At 38.7% G+C, this 14,942-nt stretch overlaps 1 protein-coding gene across 2 annotated transcripts in view; it reads right to left on the bottom strand.

The window, feature by feature from the left end:
* NDST3 (N-deacetylase and N-sulfotransferase 3) overlaps window positions 1-14,942 on the bottom strand; it is a 187,684-nt gene that overhangs the window by 91,723 nt on the left and 81,019 nt on the right. For both annotated transcript variants that reach the window (XM_027543736.1, XM_027543737.1), the window contains exon 4: window positions 12,918-13,072. In XM_027543736.1, coding sequence (XP_027399537.1) covers window positions 12,918-13,072 — 155 coding nt within the window. The remainder of the gene's footprint in view (window positions 1-12,917; window positions 13,073-14,942) is intronic.

Genomic DNA, 14,942 nt, shown 5'->3' on the forward strand with positions numbered 1-14,942 from the left:
TGAGAAAAGAATCTTATTTTTCCCATGTTCAAAGACAGCCATAGAGGGAGGGATGGATTGGAAGTTGGGCATTAGCACATGCAGACTATTATATATAGCATGGATAGTAACAGGGTCTTATTAATGTAGCACAGGGAACTATATTCAGTATACTGTGATAAAGCATAGTGGAAAAGAATATGAAAAAAATACATATACATGTATAACTGAATTACTTTGGCATATAGCGGAAATTAACACAGCATTGTAAATCAACTATACTTTGATAAAATTGTTTTAAAGGTAAATAAAGATAGTCAAACCCACAACATAAAACGATCAGTGTTTACCAGGGAATATCGGGGATGGGGAATGACAGTGTCATGGAGGAAGCACAAATTTAGAAGTTCTGGGCTCAATCTTAGTGCTGCCCTTCATTAGTTATAGCACCCCAGCAGGTTACACAGCTTCACCAAACCTCAATTTCTTTATTTGCCAAGTAGGGGTAATCAATTATCTTACGGTATTGTAGAAAATAAAACATACAAGCAACGTTAGAGGTCAAGTGCCATTTGACTTCCTTTCATCTTATTAACATTATTCTCTTTCTTATTGAAACAACAAATAAAGAAACAAAAGCAACAAAAGTAAACTAAGAATCCTTCCTCCAGTTCTTCTAGTTCCCCCCCAAGACTGAGGATTCTTATTTGAGAGAAAACATCCCTTAAAAGAAGATATGGGGGCTGAAAATACACATTATCAATCTTATCTTAAAAAGAAGTTTTATCAAACAGTATACATTTCTTCTGGAAAAAGTAATTGATATTGTATGTAAAGTAGGAGATTAAAATATCCTTGGTGAACCATAAATTTGATAAGGCCATAATAATGACATCGGCAAAAGCCCTTTCTTGACATCAAATATTCCTCTTCAAGTATCCTAAAAGAATAGCTGAATTATTTGAAGAACTTTAATGAAATTTAGTAAGCCTTAATGCTTTAAGAAATTCCAGAAACACATATAAAACATCAAATCACTAAGTCGTGTAACAGAAACTAACATGGTATTGTAGGTCAGTTATACAATGCAGCCGTGAAATGAAAAGACACTTGCTCCTTGGAAGAAAAGCTATGACCAACCTAGACAGCATATTAAAAAGCAGAGACATTACTTTACCAACAAAGGTCCGTCTAATCAAAACTATGGTTTTTCCAGTAGTCATGGTGTGGATGTGAGAGTTGGACTATAAAAAAGCTGAGAGCTGAAGAATTGATGCTTTTGAACTGTAGTGTTGGAGAAGACTCTTGAGAGTTCCTTGGACTACAAGAAGAGCCAACCAGTCCATCCTAAAGGAAATCAGTCCTGAATATTCATTGGAAGGACTGATGCTGAAGCTGAAACTCCAATACTTTGGCCACCGGATGCAAAGAACCGACTCATTGGAAAAGACCCTGATGCTGGGAATGATTGAAGGTGGGAGGAGGAGGGGACGACACAGGACGAGATGGTTGGATAGCATCACTGACTGGATGCACATGAGTTTGAGCAAGCTGCGGGAGTTGGTGATGGACAGGGAAGTCTGGCGTGCTGCAATCCACGGGGTCGCAGAGTCGCACATGACTTGAGCGACTGAACTGAACTGAACGGCGAACTATACTTCAAAAAACAAACAAACTCATAGAAAAAGAGATCAGATTTGTACTTATCAGATGTGGGGGGTGGGGGAGTGGGAATTGGATGAAGTCAGTCAAAAGGTACAAACTTTCTAAATAAGTACCAGGGACATAATATACGACATGATAAACATAAAAGTTGTTAAGACAATAAATCCTAGGAATTCTGATCATAAGGAAATATTTTTTATATCAATATTTCTTTTATATCCATATGAGATGAGGGATGTTCCCTAAGCTTATTGTGGGAATCATTTCATGATGTATGTAAATCAAATCATGCTGCACTCCTTAAACTTACACAATATTGAATGTGTATCAATTGTATCTCAATAAAACTGGAAGAAAAAAAAGAAATCACAGAAGCAAAAGTTAAGCTAATAATTTAGTACCAATAAAGAAAGAGGGTATACATACTTAGCTTCATTTTCATTTTAACCTCTAAGAAAGAATTATTTTGGGGAGAGTGATTGATTTTCTTCTAGTCTCCCCTAATAATTATGTAATTTATTTCAAGTGAGTTTCCATTTAACAGAGCATACTGTTTTCCTCTCTTAGAGTTCCCTTCAGAATTTCTGAAGTGTCATCATATCTTTGTTAAATGTCTCATAAATAAATATACCACTAAAGGGTACACTTTTGTAAGAATACTCAACAGAATGATGTAAACACTTTTACTTTACACAGGCCAGGTTGATTTTTTTTTTTTTTTTGAATTGCCAAGATTTCTTCAAATAAACACATGAAGGGGTTTATAGAAATGTAAGAAAAAAAGAATCTATGAGGCTTTACTTTTTTATGCTGTAGCAAAATCACTGAAAATAAAATTTTCTAGAGACACAGTGAAGGAATTGGAGGGTTTAGTTTAATCCAGCTTTCTCAGAGTTTGAAGTTATGAGTTTACTATGGACCTTCAGGGTCCTTGAGAAGTAATAACGCTATAAACAATTCAGGGGCAGGCTTAAACTCCCAGAGTATTTGCAAACACATTTAATCTTTTTGAAAATATATAAAATTGAATAGACTAGGAATCTTTAAGACTTCATGGTATTAACTTTAACTGAAGTAATAATACTGACAGAGTAGAAAAGTTGATACTGATCTTTGTTATAACTACTGCATACGGTCTGGTATTTATAATAAACATCAGGACAGTTAATACTTGGGTGATAGCTGCACAAATGGAAGAAATTGCACAAATCATATAAAGAGCAATTAAAAGAAAAACATTGTAAAAATCCAGATTCTAATATTCTGAATTTGTTTAAATATAACTCTTCAGAGAAATAGTAACATTCCAGTCATGAGGTTTTTGTAATAGCAATCAATAACAGTATCAGTGGCATGGGCAACGTTCAGTTACACAAACCATGCTGGTTACGTGGGCTCTGGATCTTGACCGGCCTGAGATCAAACCCTCTCCCCAGTTTTCACTGGCTGTGTGATTTTAAGAAAATTACATATGCTCTCTGAGGCTCACTTTTTGCATTTTAAATATGGGAATAACTAGGTTTACAGGTGTCTGGATGAATGGAGGATGCGTGGAGAGCACCAAGTTCAATGTCTGGTCGCTATCTGGAGGTTGAAATGTTCTCTTCTTACATTTCCTCTGGAGAGCCAAGAACCTTTCTCACTGAAATGCAAGGTTCTGTTTCACGCAGGGAAAACAGAATAATAGAATTTCAAGTTGCACAGCTTTCCCTCTCTGAGCATAAATTAAAGGAAAAGAACGAGGAGTTGGGGAGACTAGTTTGGATGCTGCTGCAGTGATCCAGGTGTGGGATAAAACATTTGGAAGTGGAGAGGAGAAGGGAAGTTTTGAGATGGAGCAGGAATAGTGCAAAAGAAAACTCATAGAAAATACTGAATAACTGGGAACTTGAAGGGGGAGTTACAAAAAGGTGAAAATAGACACAAAGTTAGCAGTTGTATAGATTTTATTTTTATTGATGGATTCATCATATTCAGGGTTAACACTCAAAATATTTACCAGTCAACATGCCATCCACTGATTGGTCAGACCTGGTGCCAGCTGTAGAACTGAAGCTGGATGTTGGAGACTATGAGCCAGGCCCTCTGAGTTGCTGAGTAGTTGGGAGGCTTGGAACATGTATGGGGAGGGTCTAAGGTGGTACTGGGGGTATTGACATTTTCAATATTGTAATAACTGGCATGGCCATACCAGTACTTTTAATGTGAATATTAACCCTGATAATATATCCCTTGCTCTCCTCTTCTTTGTCTCGCCCTCTCCAAGTTCCTTCAGCCATTCTTTTCATGAAATAAATTATATATTTCACCATCTTGGTCATCCTGCGCTGAATAATGGCTATTGGCTTTCTCAAACTGTGCTGCTTCCTTTGGTCCAGAAGCAATCTACCAGCTCAGAGTTGACTTTGTGAATTCTGGTTTAAACTCTATTTCTACTAGGATAATTAGAATTACACTTTGTTTTCAATATCAATAAAATGACAGCCTAATGTCCTTCTTTATAAAGTGCTTCACTGAAGTGAAAATGATAAAATTCATTCATTCTCTAGCTGGCAAGCAAACTAATTAAAAGATTATTATATATTCCTTAAGCCAGCAAGTCTTTCAATATATTTTAAATTACAGTTTGATACTGTAATCTTTATTTCCATTTTAGAAAGTTAATGTGCTCAGTAGCCTAAGAAGTTGCATAATGGGCACTAGACATGTCAGATAACGTAAAGTGGCAGGTTCTGCTGAACTTGGAAAACGGGGGAAAAGACACTGTGTGAAGGCATAATGATGATGCAATCAAAATGTACAATCCTGCCTAAGATTTTGTTTTCAGGATCCGGAACAGTGTTTTACAGCTACCAATTTTAAAAGTATTGTCATAACAGTGCTAGGTATCACTGATATTGGTGATGAGTTCTATGATAAAAATTTCTACTGATTATTTTATCTCTAAAAATTAAACTACCATAATTCACTAAAATTTAAATCCAAGTTTCCAGTTGAGAGTATATATACTGATGATTCTTTTGATGCTTAAATGCAGTAAGTTATTTTATTTTTCTAATGGAATTGTATCCAATTTGAAAAACTGTATAAGATATTTCTACTGTTATAGGTCAATAATTAATGTTACAATTAATCTTTGCCTCAGAAATAGTACCTTTCAAAGAAAATCCCCTGTTGAAATTTCATCTTAGTACCTGAATCATCCCATATTTGATAACTAAAAATATTTTCTAATCAACCTCTAAAGCTGTATTTCCTGATGGCTATAATCATCAAATGCAAGTTTGCTTAGAGGATTTGGTTGACCTTCCATAGTAAGCAATTAGACAGAGCTTTCAAAGCTAAATTAAAATGGACATCAAATTCCCGTGTGAGACAGAAGTGTCTATATTGTGCCGAAGGATTAATAGATAAGATGTGTTTGCTAAAACTCAATGAAAATCGCAAGCGTTTGGCTGTAGATGGTGACAGAGAGGATCCCATCAAAGAGTCTTACATCATAGTCTCAGATTCGCTTAGTTGGAAAGAATTTAAATGTCCTCTAGCTAACTGCTGTGCATGTTCAGTTTTACCCATGGTGTCTAGTCTTGTTTGAACACCCAGTGGCTTCCTTGTCTGTGCTTTCAGTTTCTTCACTGCGAAACACTCATGCTCCTCTTTAAATTTAGAGCTCCCAAGCTGGTGGAAAAAAGCAGAGTGTGACCCAATTTCCAAATGCAATATTAGCACAATACCGCTTGTTCCATCTAGTGAGTGGAGAATTGAGGCAGAATTTCCTCCAGAACAGTTTCTTTGAATTAAAGTTGATTCTGTATCTCGCAGCAGTAGAGACACAGACATAGAGAGCAGACTTATGGACATGGCCAGAAGGGAGGAAGTAGAGGGTGGGATGTATGGAGAGAGTAACACGGAAACATATATTACATGTGTAAAATAGACAGCTGATGGGAATTTGCTATAGGACTCAGGGAACTCAAACTGGGGCTTGGTATCAACCTAGAGGGGTAGGACGGGGAGGAAGGTGGAAGGGATGTTGAAGTGGGAAGGGACATGGGTAAACTTATGGCTGATTCATGTTGATGTTTGGTAGAAACCAACAAAATACTGTAAAGCAATCATCCTTCAATTAAAAATAAATAAATTTAAAGAAAGTACCACTGGGAAAAATAGAAGTGCCATTGAACTAAAAAAAAAAAAAAAATAAAGTAGACTCTGTATGGGGCTGTAAAGTAGACATGATGGGGCTTCCAAGGTGCTGCAGTTGGTAAAGAATCAGCCTGCCAGTACAGGAGAGGAAAGGGATGTGGATTTGATACCTAGGTTGGGAAGATCCCCTGGAGTAGGGAATGGCAACTCACTCCAGTATTCTTGCCTGGAAAATTCCATGGACACAGGAACCTGGCGGGCTACAGTCCATGGGGGTCGCAAATGACTGAGCACACACAACCAACTTGTGTTATACATGATAAATGCCGGTCAGTCATGTGAAAAGTTCCCCCGATGCAGTTGTTTGTCTTCTTTCCCAACATGTTATAAACTCTGCCTAGCTCAAGGAGCATTTGGGAACCTAAGGGAAATGTTGCCCTATGGATTTCACCTCTAGTTCTCAATTTCCCTGATGTTAGCAGAAGTCCCAGATACCCTCTTGGGTTACCAGGCAAAAGAGAAATCTAGACTTATACCTGTGAATTGGTTTAGGAGGCCAGTGAGGACGCTTGGAATCACAATTTATGCGCTTTAAAAATAAAAGAGGATTTCTGGTTTTAAATTCTACCACTAGTGAGCTTTATCACCATGAGTGGGTCACTGTCATTTCTCTGACTTTTCAGTGTTGTTCTTCATAGTGTGAGAATAAGTATGCCTACAATTCAGAGCTGCTGTAAGAATTTAAGGAAATAATATAGAATATATAAAAAAATAAAACCCTTGAACTTTTCTTATTGCATCTTTAAATTTAACAGCAAAGCAGCTTTGTGACTAATGCCTTAGTGGGCATTAGAGAACACATACTAGAAAATGTAGAATTCACATGAACCAATGTCTTCCCCAATATAAAATAAGCTTTTAAACTTGAGGATCTTTGTCCCTCATACCTGTCACTCTAAACACAGAAACCCAGGCAAAAACTGAAGATGGCAGTTTTATGATACTGAATATACTGATAATAAAAACAACAGCTGTTCTCCACTGTGTGTTATATACTAATCACTGTTCCCCAAAGCTTCTGTTCTCTTTCACGTTGTTATGACCCAGGAGGGAGTGATCCTGGATCCAGTCTCTTTTTATGTGTGTCTTCTCCTGTCAAAAAAGTCAATTGATTCTGTATCTGATTAAACTTTTATGAATGTTCTCTGCTGCCTCAAGACCATAATTTGGGTTGTCAACCTGAAACTAGGAATGGCATTTTTAAGAAATGTCCTCTGTTTAACATGTGAGGTTAAGAATGACCAAATTTCAAATGTGAATTATTCTTTCAATTCATGATCATTTGCCCTGGAATGTGAAGTCAAGTGGGCCTTAGGAAGCATCACTATGAACAAAGCTTGTGGAGGTGATGGAATTCCAGTTGAGTGATTTCAAATCCTAAAAGATGATGCTGTGAAAGTGGTGCACTCAAAATGCCAGCAAATTTGGAAAACTCAGCAGTGGCCACAGGACTAGAAAAGGTCAGTTTTCATTCCAATCCCAAAGAAAGGCAATACCAAAGAATGCTCAAACTACTGCTCATTTTCATTCATCTCATATGCTAGTAAAGTAATGCTCAAAATTCTCCAAGCCAGGCATCAACAATGCGTGAACCGTGAACATCCAGATGTTCAAGCTGGTTTTAGAAAAAGCAGAGGAACTAGAGATCAAATTATCAACATCCGTTGGATCGTGGAAAAGAGCAAGAGAATTCCAGAAAGACATCTATTTCTGCTTTATTGACTATGCCAAAGCCTCTAACCGTGTGGATCATAATAAACTGTGGAAAATTCTGAAAGAGATGGGAATACCTGACCACCTGACCTGCCTCCTGAGAAATCTGTATGCAGGTCAGGAAGCAACAGTTAGAACTGGACATGGAACAACAGACTGGTTCCAAATAGGAAAAGGAGTACATCAAGGCTGTATATTGTCACCCTGCTTATCTAACTTATATGCAGAGTACATCATGAGAAATGCTGGGCTGGAAGAAGCACAAGCTGGAATCTAGATTTCCAGGAGAAATATCAATAACCTCAGATACACAGATGACACCACCCTCATGGCAGAAAGTGAAGAGGAACTCAAAAGCCTCTTGATGAAAATGAAAAAGTTGGCTTAAAACTCAACATTCAGAAAATGAAGATCATGGCATCTGGTCCCATCACTTCATGGCAAATAGATGGGGAAACAGTGGAAACAGTGACAAACTTTATTTCTGGGGCTCCAAAATCACTGCAGATGGTGACTGCAGCCATGAAATTAAAAGACGTTTGCTCCTTGGAAGAAAAGCTACGACCAACCTAGATAGCATATTAAAAAGCAGAGATATTATTTTGCTAACAAAGGTCCGTCTAGTCAAAGCTATGGTTTTTCCAGTGGTCATTTATGGATGTGAGAGTTGGACTATAAAGAAAGCTGAGCACTGAAGAATTGATGCTTTTGAACTGTGGTGTTGGAGAAGACTCTTGAGAGTCCCTTGGATGGCAAGGAGATCCAACCAGTCCATCCTAAAGGAAATCAGTAGTGAATATTCATTGGAAGGACTGATGCTAAAGCTGAAACTCCAATACTTTGGCCACCTGAGAAGAACTTACTCATTGGAAAAGACCCTGATGGTGGGAAAGACTGAAGGTGGGAGGAGAAGGGGATGACAGAGAATGATATGGTTGGATGGCATCACCAACTCAATGGACGTGAGTTTGAGTAAACTCCGGGAGTTGGTGGTGGACAGGGAGGCCTGGTGTGCTGCAGTCCATGGGGTCACAAAGAGTTGAACATGACTGAGTGATTGAACTGAACGGAATAATATTGGCATATGTTGATTAATTCATCCAAGTCATAACAGAATACTATTATTCCAGATAATGTTCTGTTTTCAGGGGAATATAACAGCGAATATAGTCAAATATGCCTTGGTAAAATTTTTTTTGAAGACTACCAAAACAACAATAACAACATACCTTGAAATCTTCTCTATCACTTCTTAGTTTATCTTTTATTAGTACTTTCTTATATTTTGTGTATGTATTTTCCTCTTTTAAAAATTCCTTCCTTTCTCCACAGATTTAAAAAGAAACTACAAAATAATTTTCTTCTCCATATCCTCTCTTGCTGATTAACATTGCCAATATCAGCAGTCTTTTAGATTTCTGAAGATGACAGAATTACTGTTTGCTACATTGAGGGGATTTTTAGTGCTATTACAAACTGTGGCAATGTTTATCCACTTCTACGTGCTGTTTACTAGTCCTATAGGGAAGAATGGTGGCTCTCCATCTCACAGGAGTTTGCAAATACTGTCAACATATTCAAAATACTAGCATGTAGGGACCTATTTGTGTTTTATTGACAAAATATCAGTGTCTGTAAAATGTGCACTTGAAGCCATTTTCTATTTTGGGGAGTAGTTTGAAGTTAAAAGGTAAATATGGGCTCCTGATGCTACCCATAGTATTTGGTCTTCTATATTCTTGTGGAAAAATCAGCGTGTTTCACAAATTCTAAACTTTTGTTGTACAAATTCGAGTAAGATACTATGTGAGTCAACTATTCAAACCTCCTGGGGCTTTAGAAATTTATGTAAAATACATTTCATGTTAATTGGGCAAGTGGCCATCAGCACTTTCTTAAATTCTGATTAACCAAAAAAACTGATAGTTACATAACTGGGGGGCCAGCCAAGGGAGATATAACATGTGCTCTTCTTTCCACAGAGTTCCATATAGTTTCAGGGTTTGGAGACTCTAACACTGGAAAAGGCAAAATTGCAGGAAACCTCAAAATTGAGATTATGCTTCAAATTAGTCATTTCTAGTTCTGGTGCATGTTCAGTCGCATCCAACTCTTTGCGACTGCGGACTGTCACCCACCAGGCTCCTTTATCCATGGGATTCTCCAGAAAGAATACTGAAGTGGGTTACCATTTCCTCCTCCAGGAATCTTTCCAACACTGGATCGAACCAGCATCTCCTGCATTAGCAGGCGGATTCTTTTACCATTGAGCCACCTGGGAAGCCCCTAGTTCTGGGGTCAGGACTTCAAATCTATAGAAAAAAATATTTGGTCAAGGGAGTGGTTATATTTTAGAATTTCCCAAATCATATCCAAATTAACTAGTGTAATGTATTTTAATTCTTTTGCACACTAGCCTTAGACTACAATTAGTAGGATTTACCTAGAAATACAGTACATGAACAACACTACGCCAGAGCCTTTGACTGTGTGGATCACAACAAATTGTGGAAAATTCTTAAAGAGATGGGAAAAACAGACCACCTGATCTACCTCCTGAGAAATCTGTATGCAGGTCAAGAAGCAACACTTAGAACAGGAACAACAGACTGGTTCCAAATCGGGAAAGGAGTACGTCAAGGCTGTATATTGTCACCCTGCTTATTTAACTTATATGCAGAGTACATCATGAGAAACGCTGGACTGCATGAAGCACAACCTGGAATCAAGATTGTCAGGAGAAATATCAATAACCTCAGATATGCAGATGACACCACCCTTATGGCAGAAAGGGAAGAAGAACTAAAGACCCTTTTGATGAAAGTGAAAGAGGAGAGTGGAAATGTTGGCTTAAAACTCAACATCAGAAAACTAAGATCATGGCATCTGATCCCATCACTTCATGGCAAATAGATGGGGAAACAGTGGAAACAGTGACAGACTTCATTTTTGGGGGGGCTCCAAAATCACTGCAGATGGTGACTGCAGCCATGAAATTAAAAGACATTTGTTCCTGGAAAGAAAAGCTATGGCTAACCTAGATAACATATTAAAAAGCAGACCTTTGTTATTTTGCTAACAAAGGTCCATCTAGTCAAAGCTATGGTTTTTCCAGTGGTCATGTATGGATGTGAGAGTCGGACTATAAAGAAAGCTGAGCGCCGAAGAATTGATGCTTTTGAACTGTGGTGTTGGGGAAGACTCTTGAGAGTCCCTTGGACTGCAAGGAGATCCAACCAGTCCATCCTAAAGGAAATCAGTCCTTAATATTCGTTGGAAGGACTGATGCTCAAGCTGAAACTCCAATTCTTTGGCCACCTGATACGAAGAACAGACTCATTGGAGAAGACCTTGATGATGGGAAAGATTGAAGGCAGGAGAAGAAGGGGACAACAGAGGATGAGATGGTTGGATGGCATCACTGACGCGATGGACATGAGTTTGAGTAGGCTCCAGGAATTGGTGATGGACAGGGAAGCCTGGTGTGCTGCAGTCCCTGGGGTCGCAAAGAGTTGGGACATGACTGACTGACTGAACTGAACCTAGAAATATGATCTGATGGTTTTAGCTTTATTAACAACATAATCTATGAACACTGTAATATAAATTTTGGGGTTTGCAAATAAGAAAAATACTGTAATAAAGATATATTACACTTCACTTGCTTTTTGAGAGGTAATTTCTGCCGCTTTAATTGTTCATACTACAAATATTCACTGAGTATGTTTATGAACTGGGAACTGTGATAGGCAGAACACAGTCCTTGCCCCAGTGTACTCTCTGCCCAGGAAGGAGAATGCTGGTTCAGTAAAGAGCTACTTGTCTGGACTCCCTCCACATGTTTGTGTGCCCATCAGAATAATACAAAGATAAACACCCTCCCACCCCAAACATGCCCTGTTGGTTTGTTAACTTCTCTATACCATCTCCACTCATCACAAGCACATTTTCCCATGTACTGCACTTAACTTTAACTGTAAAATTTCCTGTCCAGAATCAGAATCCTCTTGGTTTTAAAACAGTGTATCTTGCTCAGTCAAATAAATGTTCCTTCCTTGTGTTATATGTATTTGATGTCTTTTAAATGGTTTTCTTCCCATTCCTCTTGCCTTTCCAGATTGAGATTTCATTACCACCTGCCAGCGAACACCTCCTACCTGTGTTTCCCTCAGCCTCATTTAACTCCAAATTCTCCCTGACATTTAAATCTTATTCTTATTTCAGAATGTACCTGAAATCCTATTTACACAACATTTCCCTGGGTACTCTCAATGACACTTCCTTCTCTGATGGTGGATTTTACGTCTATACAGTTTGGCACTAGGTCCAGGAATATCTCATTTTACTGAAGACTGTTTTTTTAAACTGAACTATAGTTGACTAACAGTGTTGTGCTAGCTTCTGTTTACAGTAAAATGATTCAATGATATATCTATATGTATGTGTGTGTATATATATTCATTTCATAGTCTTTTCTATTATGGTTTATTCAGTTCAGTTCAGTTCAGTCGCTCAGTCGTGTCCCACTCTTTGTGACCCCATGAATCACAGCACACCAGGCCTCCCTGTCCATCACCAACTCCTGGAGTTCACTCAGACTCACGTCCATCGAGTCAGTGATGCCATCCAGCCATCTCATCCTCTGTCGTCCCCTTCTCCTCCTGCCCTCAATCCCTCCCAGCATCAGGGTCTTTTCCAATGAGTCAACTCTTCGCATGAGGTGGCCAAAGTACTGGAGTTTCAGCTTTAGCATCATTCCTTCCAAAGAACACCCAGGGCTGATCTCCTCCAGAATGGACTGGTTGGATCTCCTTGCAGTCCAAGGGACTCTCGAGAGTCTTCTCCAACACCACAGTTCAAAAGCATAGCATGTCAAATATAGTTTCCTGTGCTATACAGTAAGACCTCATTGTTTATCTATTTTATATGTAGTAGTTTGTATCTGCTAATCCCCAGTTCCTTTTTCATCCCTCAATCTTTGGTAAGTGTACGTTTGTTTTCTAAGTGGAGATTTGTTTTATGTGTGTATTTTGTCTTCTCAGTGCAGCTGAAAGCTCTTTCTGGATGTGAGCCATATTTTATGAGCTCTGACCGTAATGTCATGTAGCTGAGTCCTGTGAGTGTCCTGAAAATTTCCTTTTAAATTAGACCCCTCAAAACAAGAAGCATAGTGATGAGCATCCAATACGAATTCAAAAGTCACATGCTGACAGGCTGCACTACCAAGTGTTTCCGACCATCACATAGAAATGCCTGCTTAAAAGTGCCCGTATGCCCAAACCTCAGATGTTCTCAATATAAAAAGCCAGTCACTTTAGTAGCCTGTGCACTTTAGTTCAAAGTGAGTTACTTACTAAGGCAAACTTTTTGTTGAGAATCATCTGTTCCACCAAAGATGACTCATTATGGAAGAGGTGGGGCTGCATATGGCTCCACATATGTGGAAACCACCAGAACTCTTCAACAGACCCCAAAAGACGGTCATCCCCTTCATCTTCCTCTTCAGTTCCTAGGGCATAGGGGAGAGCAAAAAGATTATTCAATTAATTTCAGCTACACTGATTGCCTGTTCATCGTATGTATATCTGTCCATCTATTCATCCAATAATGTAATCCTATATATGCATTTAGAAGATACCATTTATACTATCTTACATACATGTAAAACTTTGAACATGAATTGTAACAAAGGAAAATCTGTTACTTGGTGAACAACCAGAGACTGTGATACAACTCTTTTTAAAGTTTTAAAACATGAGACATGCATATAAAATCGGTGTAAGAAAGAAATACACAATCATTCCAAAGGACTTTGGAATTTTTAACTTTTAGGATCTTTGTATAATTTAAGTTTGGAGAGAAATGGGGGATAAGCAGGGAATGCAGTGCAGGGAATATGAGTGGGAAATGTGTTGTAGAGCTCTAATAGTATTTAGATCACTCTGACATGGGTTGTAACACAACATTGCCAACAAAATAATTCCATAATTTATCTGGGTTACTCCTTACATTTGTGAATAAGTTCAGTTCAGTTCAGTTCAGCTGCGCAGTGGTATCCAACACTTTGCGACCCCGTGTACTGCAGCATGCCAGGCCTCCCTGTGTGCATCACCAACTCCTGGAGTTCACCCAAACTCATGTTCATCGAGTCAGTGATGCCATCCAACCATCTCATCCTCTGTCGTCCCCTTCTCCTCCCGCCCTCAATCTTTCCCAACATCACGGTCTTTTCAAATGAGTCAGCTCTTCACATCAGGTGGCCAAAGTATCAGAGTTTCAGCTTCAACATCAATCCTTCCAATGACCACCCAGGACTGACCTCCTTTAGGATGGACTGGTTGGATCTCCTTGCAGTCCAAGGGACTCTTAAGAGTCTTCTCCAACACCACAGTGCAAAAGCATCAATTCTTTGGTGCTCAGCTTTCTTTACAGTCCAACTCTCAAATCCATACATGACTACTGGAAAAACCATAGCCTTGACCAGATGGACCTTTGTTGACAAAGAAATGTTTCTGCTTTTTAATATGCTGTCTAGGTTGGTCATAACTTTCCTTCCAAGGAGTAAGTGTCTTTTAATTTCATGGCTGCAGTCACCATCTGCAGTGATTTGGGAGCCCCCAAAAATAAAGTCAGCCACCGTTTCCCCTGTTTCCCCATCTATTTGCCATGAAATGATGGGACCAGAAGCCATGATCTTAGTTTTCTGAATGCTGAGTTTTAAGCCAACTTTTTCACTCTCCTCTTTCACTTTCATCAAGAGGGTCTTTGGTTCTTCTTCACTTTCTGCCATAAGGGTGGTGTCATCTGCATATCTGAGGTTATTGATATTTCTCCCGGCAATCTAGATTCCAGCTTGTTCTTCTTCCAGCCCAGCGTTTCTCATGATGTACTCTGCATATAAGTTAAATAAGCAGGGTGACAATATACAGCCTTGATGTACTCCTTTTCCTATTTAGAACCAGTCTGTTGTTTCATGTCCAGTTCTAACTGTTGCTTCCTGACCTGTATACAGGTTTCTCAAGAGTCAGATCAGGTGGTCTGGTATTCCCATCTCTTTCAAGATTTTCCACAGTTTATTGTGATCCACACAGTCAAAGGCTTTGGCATAGTCAATAAAGCAGAAATAGATGTTTTTCTGGGACTCTCTTGCTTTTTTGATGATCCAACAGATGTTGGCAATTTGATCTCTGTTTCCTCTGCTTTTTATACTAATGCATAAAAGGGAGAAAAAGGGAAATGTGGGAATTGTTATTGAAAAAACTAGAGAAAACTGAAGGAAAGTAAAAAAGAAAGATGGTGATGGAAAGAAGCTGATAATTGAAGTCATCGTAAAACAACCCAAGAATCACTGTGCTCCTTGGTGGAACTCATGTTCGTCA

Source organism: Bos indicus x Bos taurus, chromosome 6 (genome assembly GCF_003369695.1).
Source record: "Bos indicus x Bos taurus breed Angus x Brahman F1 hybrid chromosome 6, Bos_hybrid_MaternalHap_v2.0, whole genome shotgun sequence".
Taxonomy (NCBI): Eukaryota; Metazoa; Chordata; class Mammalia; order Artiodactyla; family Bovidae; genus Bos; species Bos indicus x Bos taurus.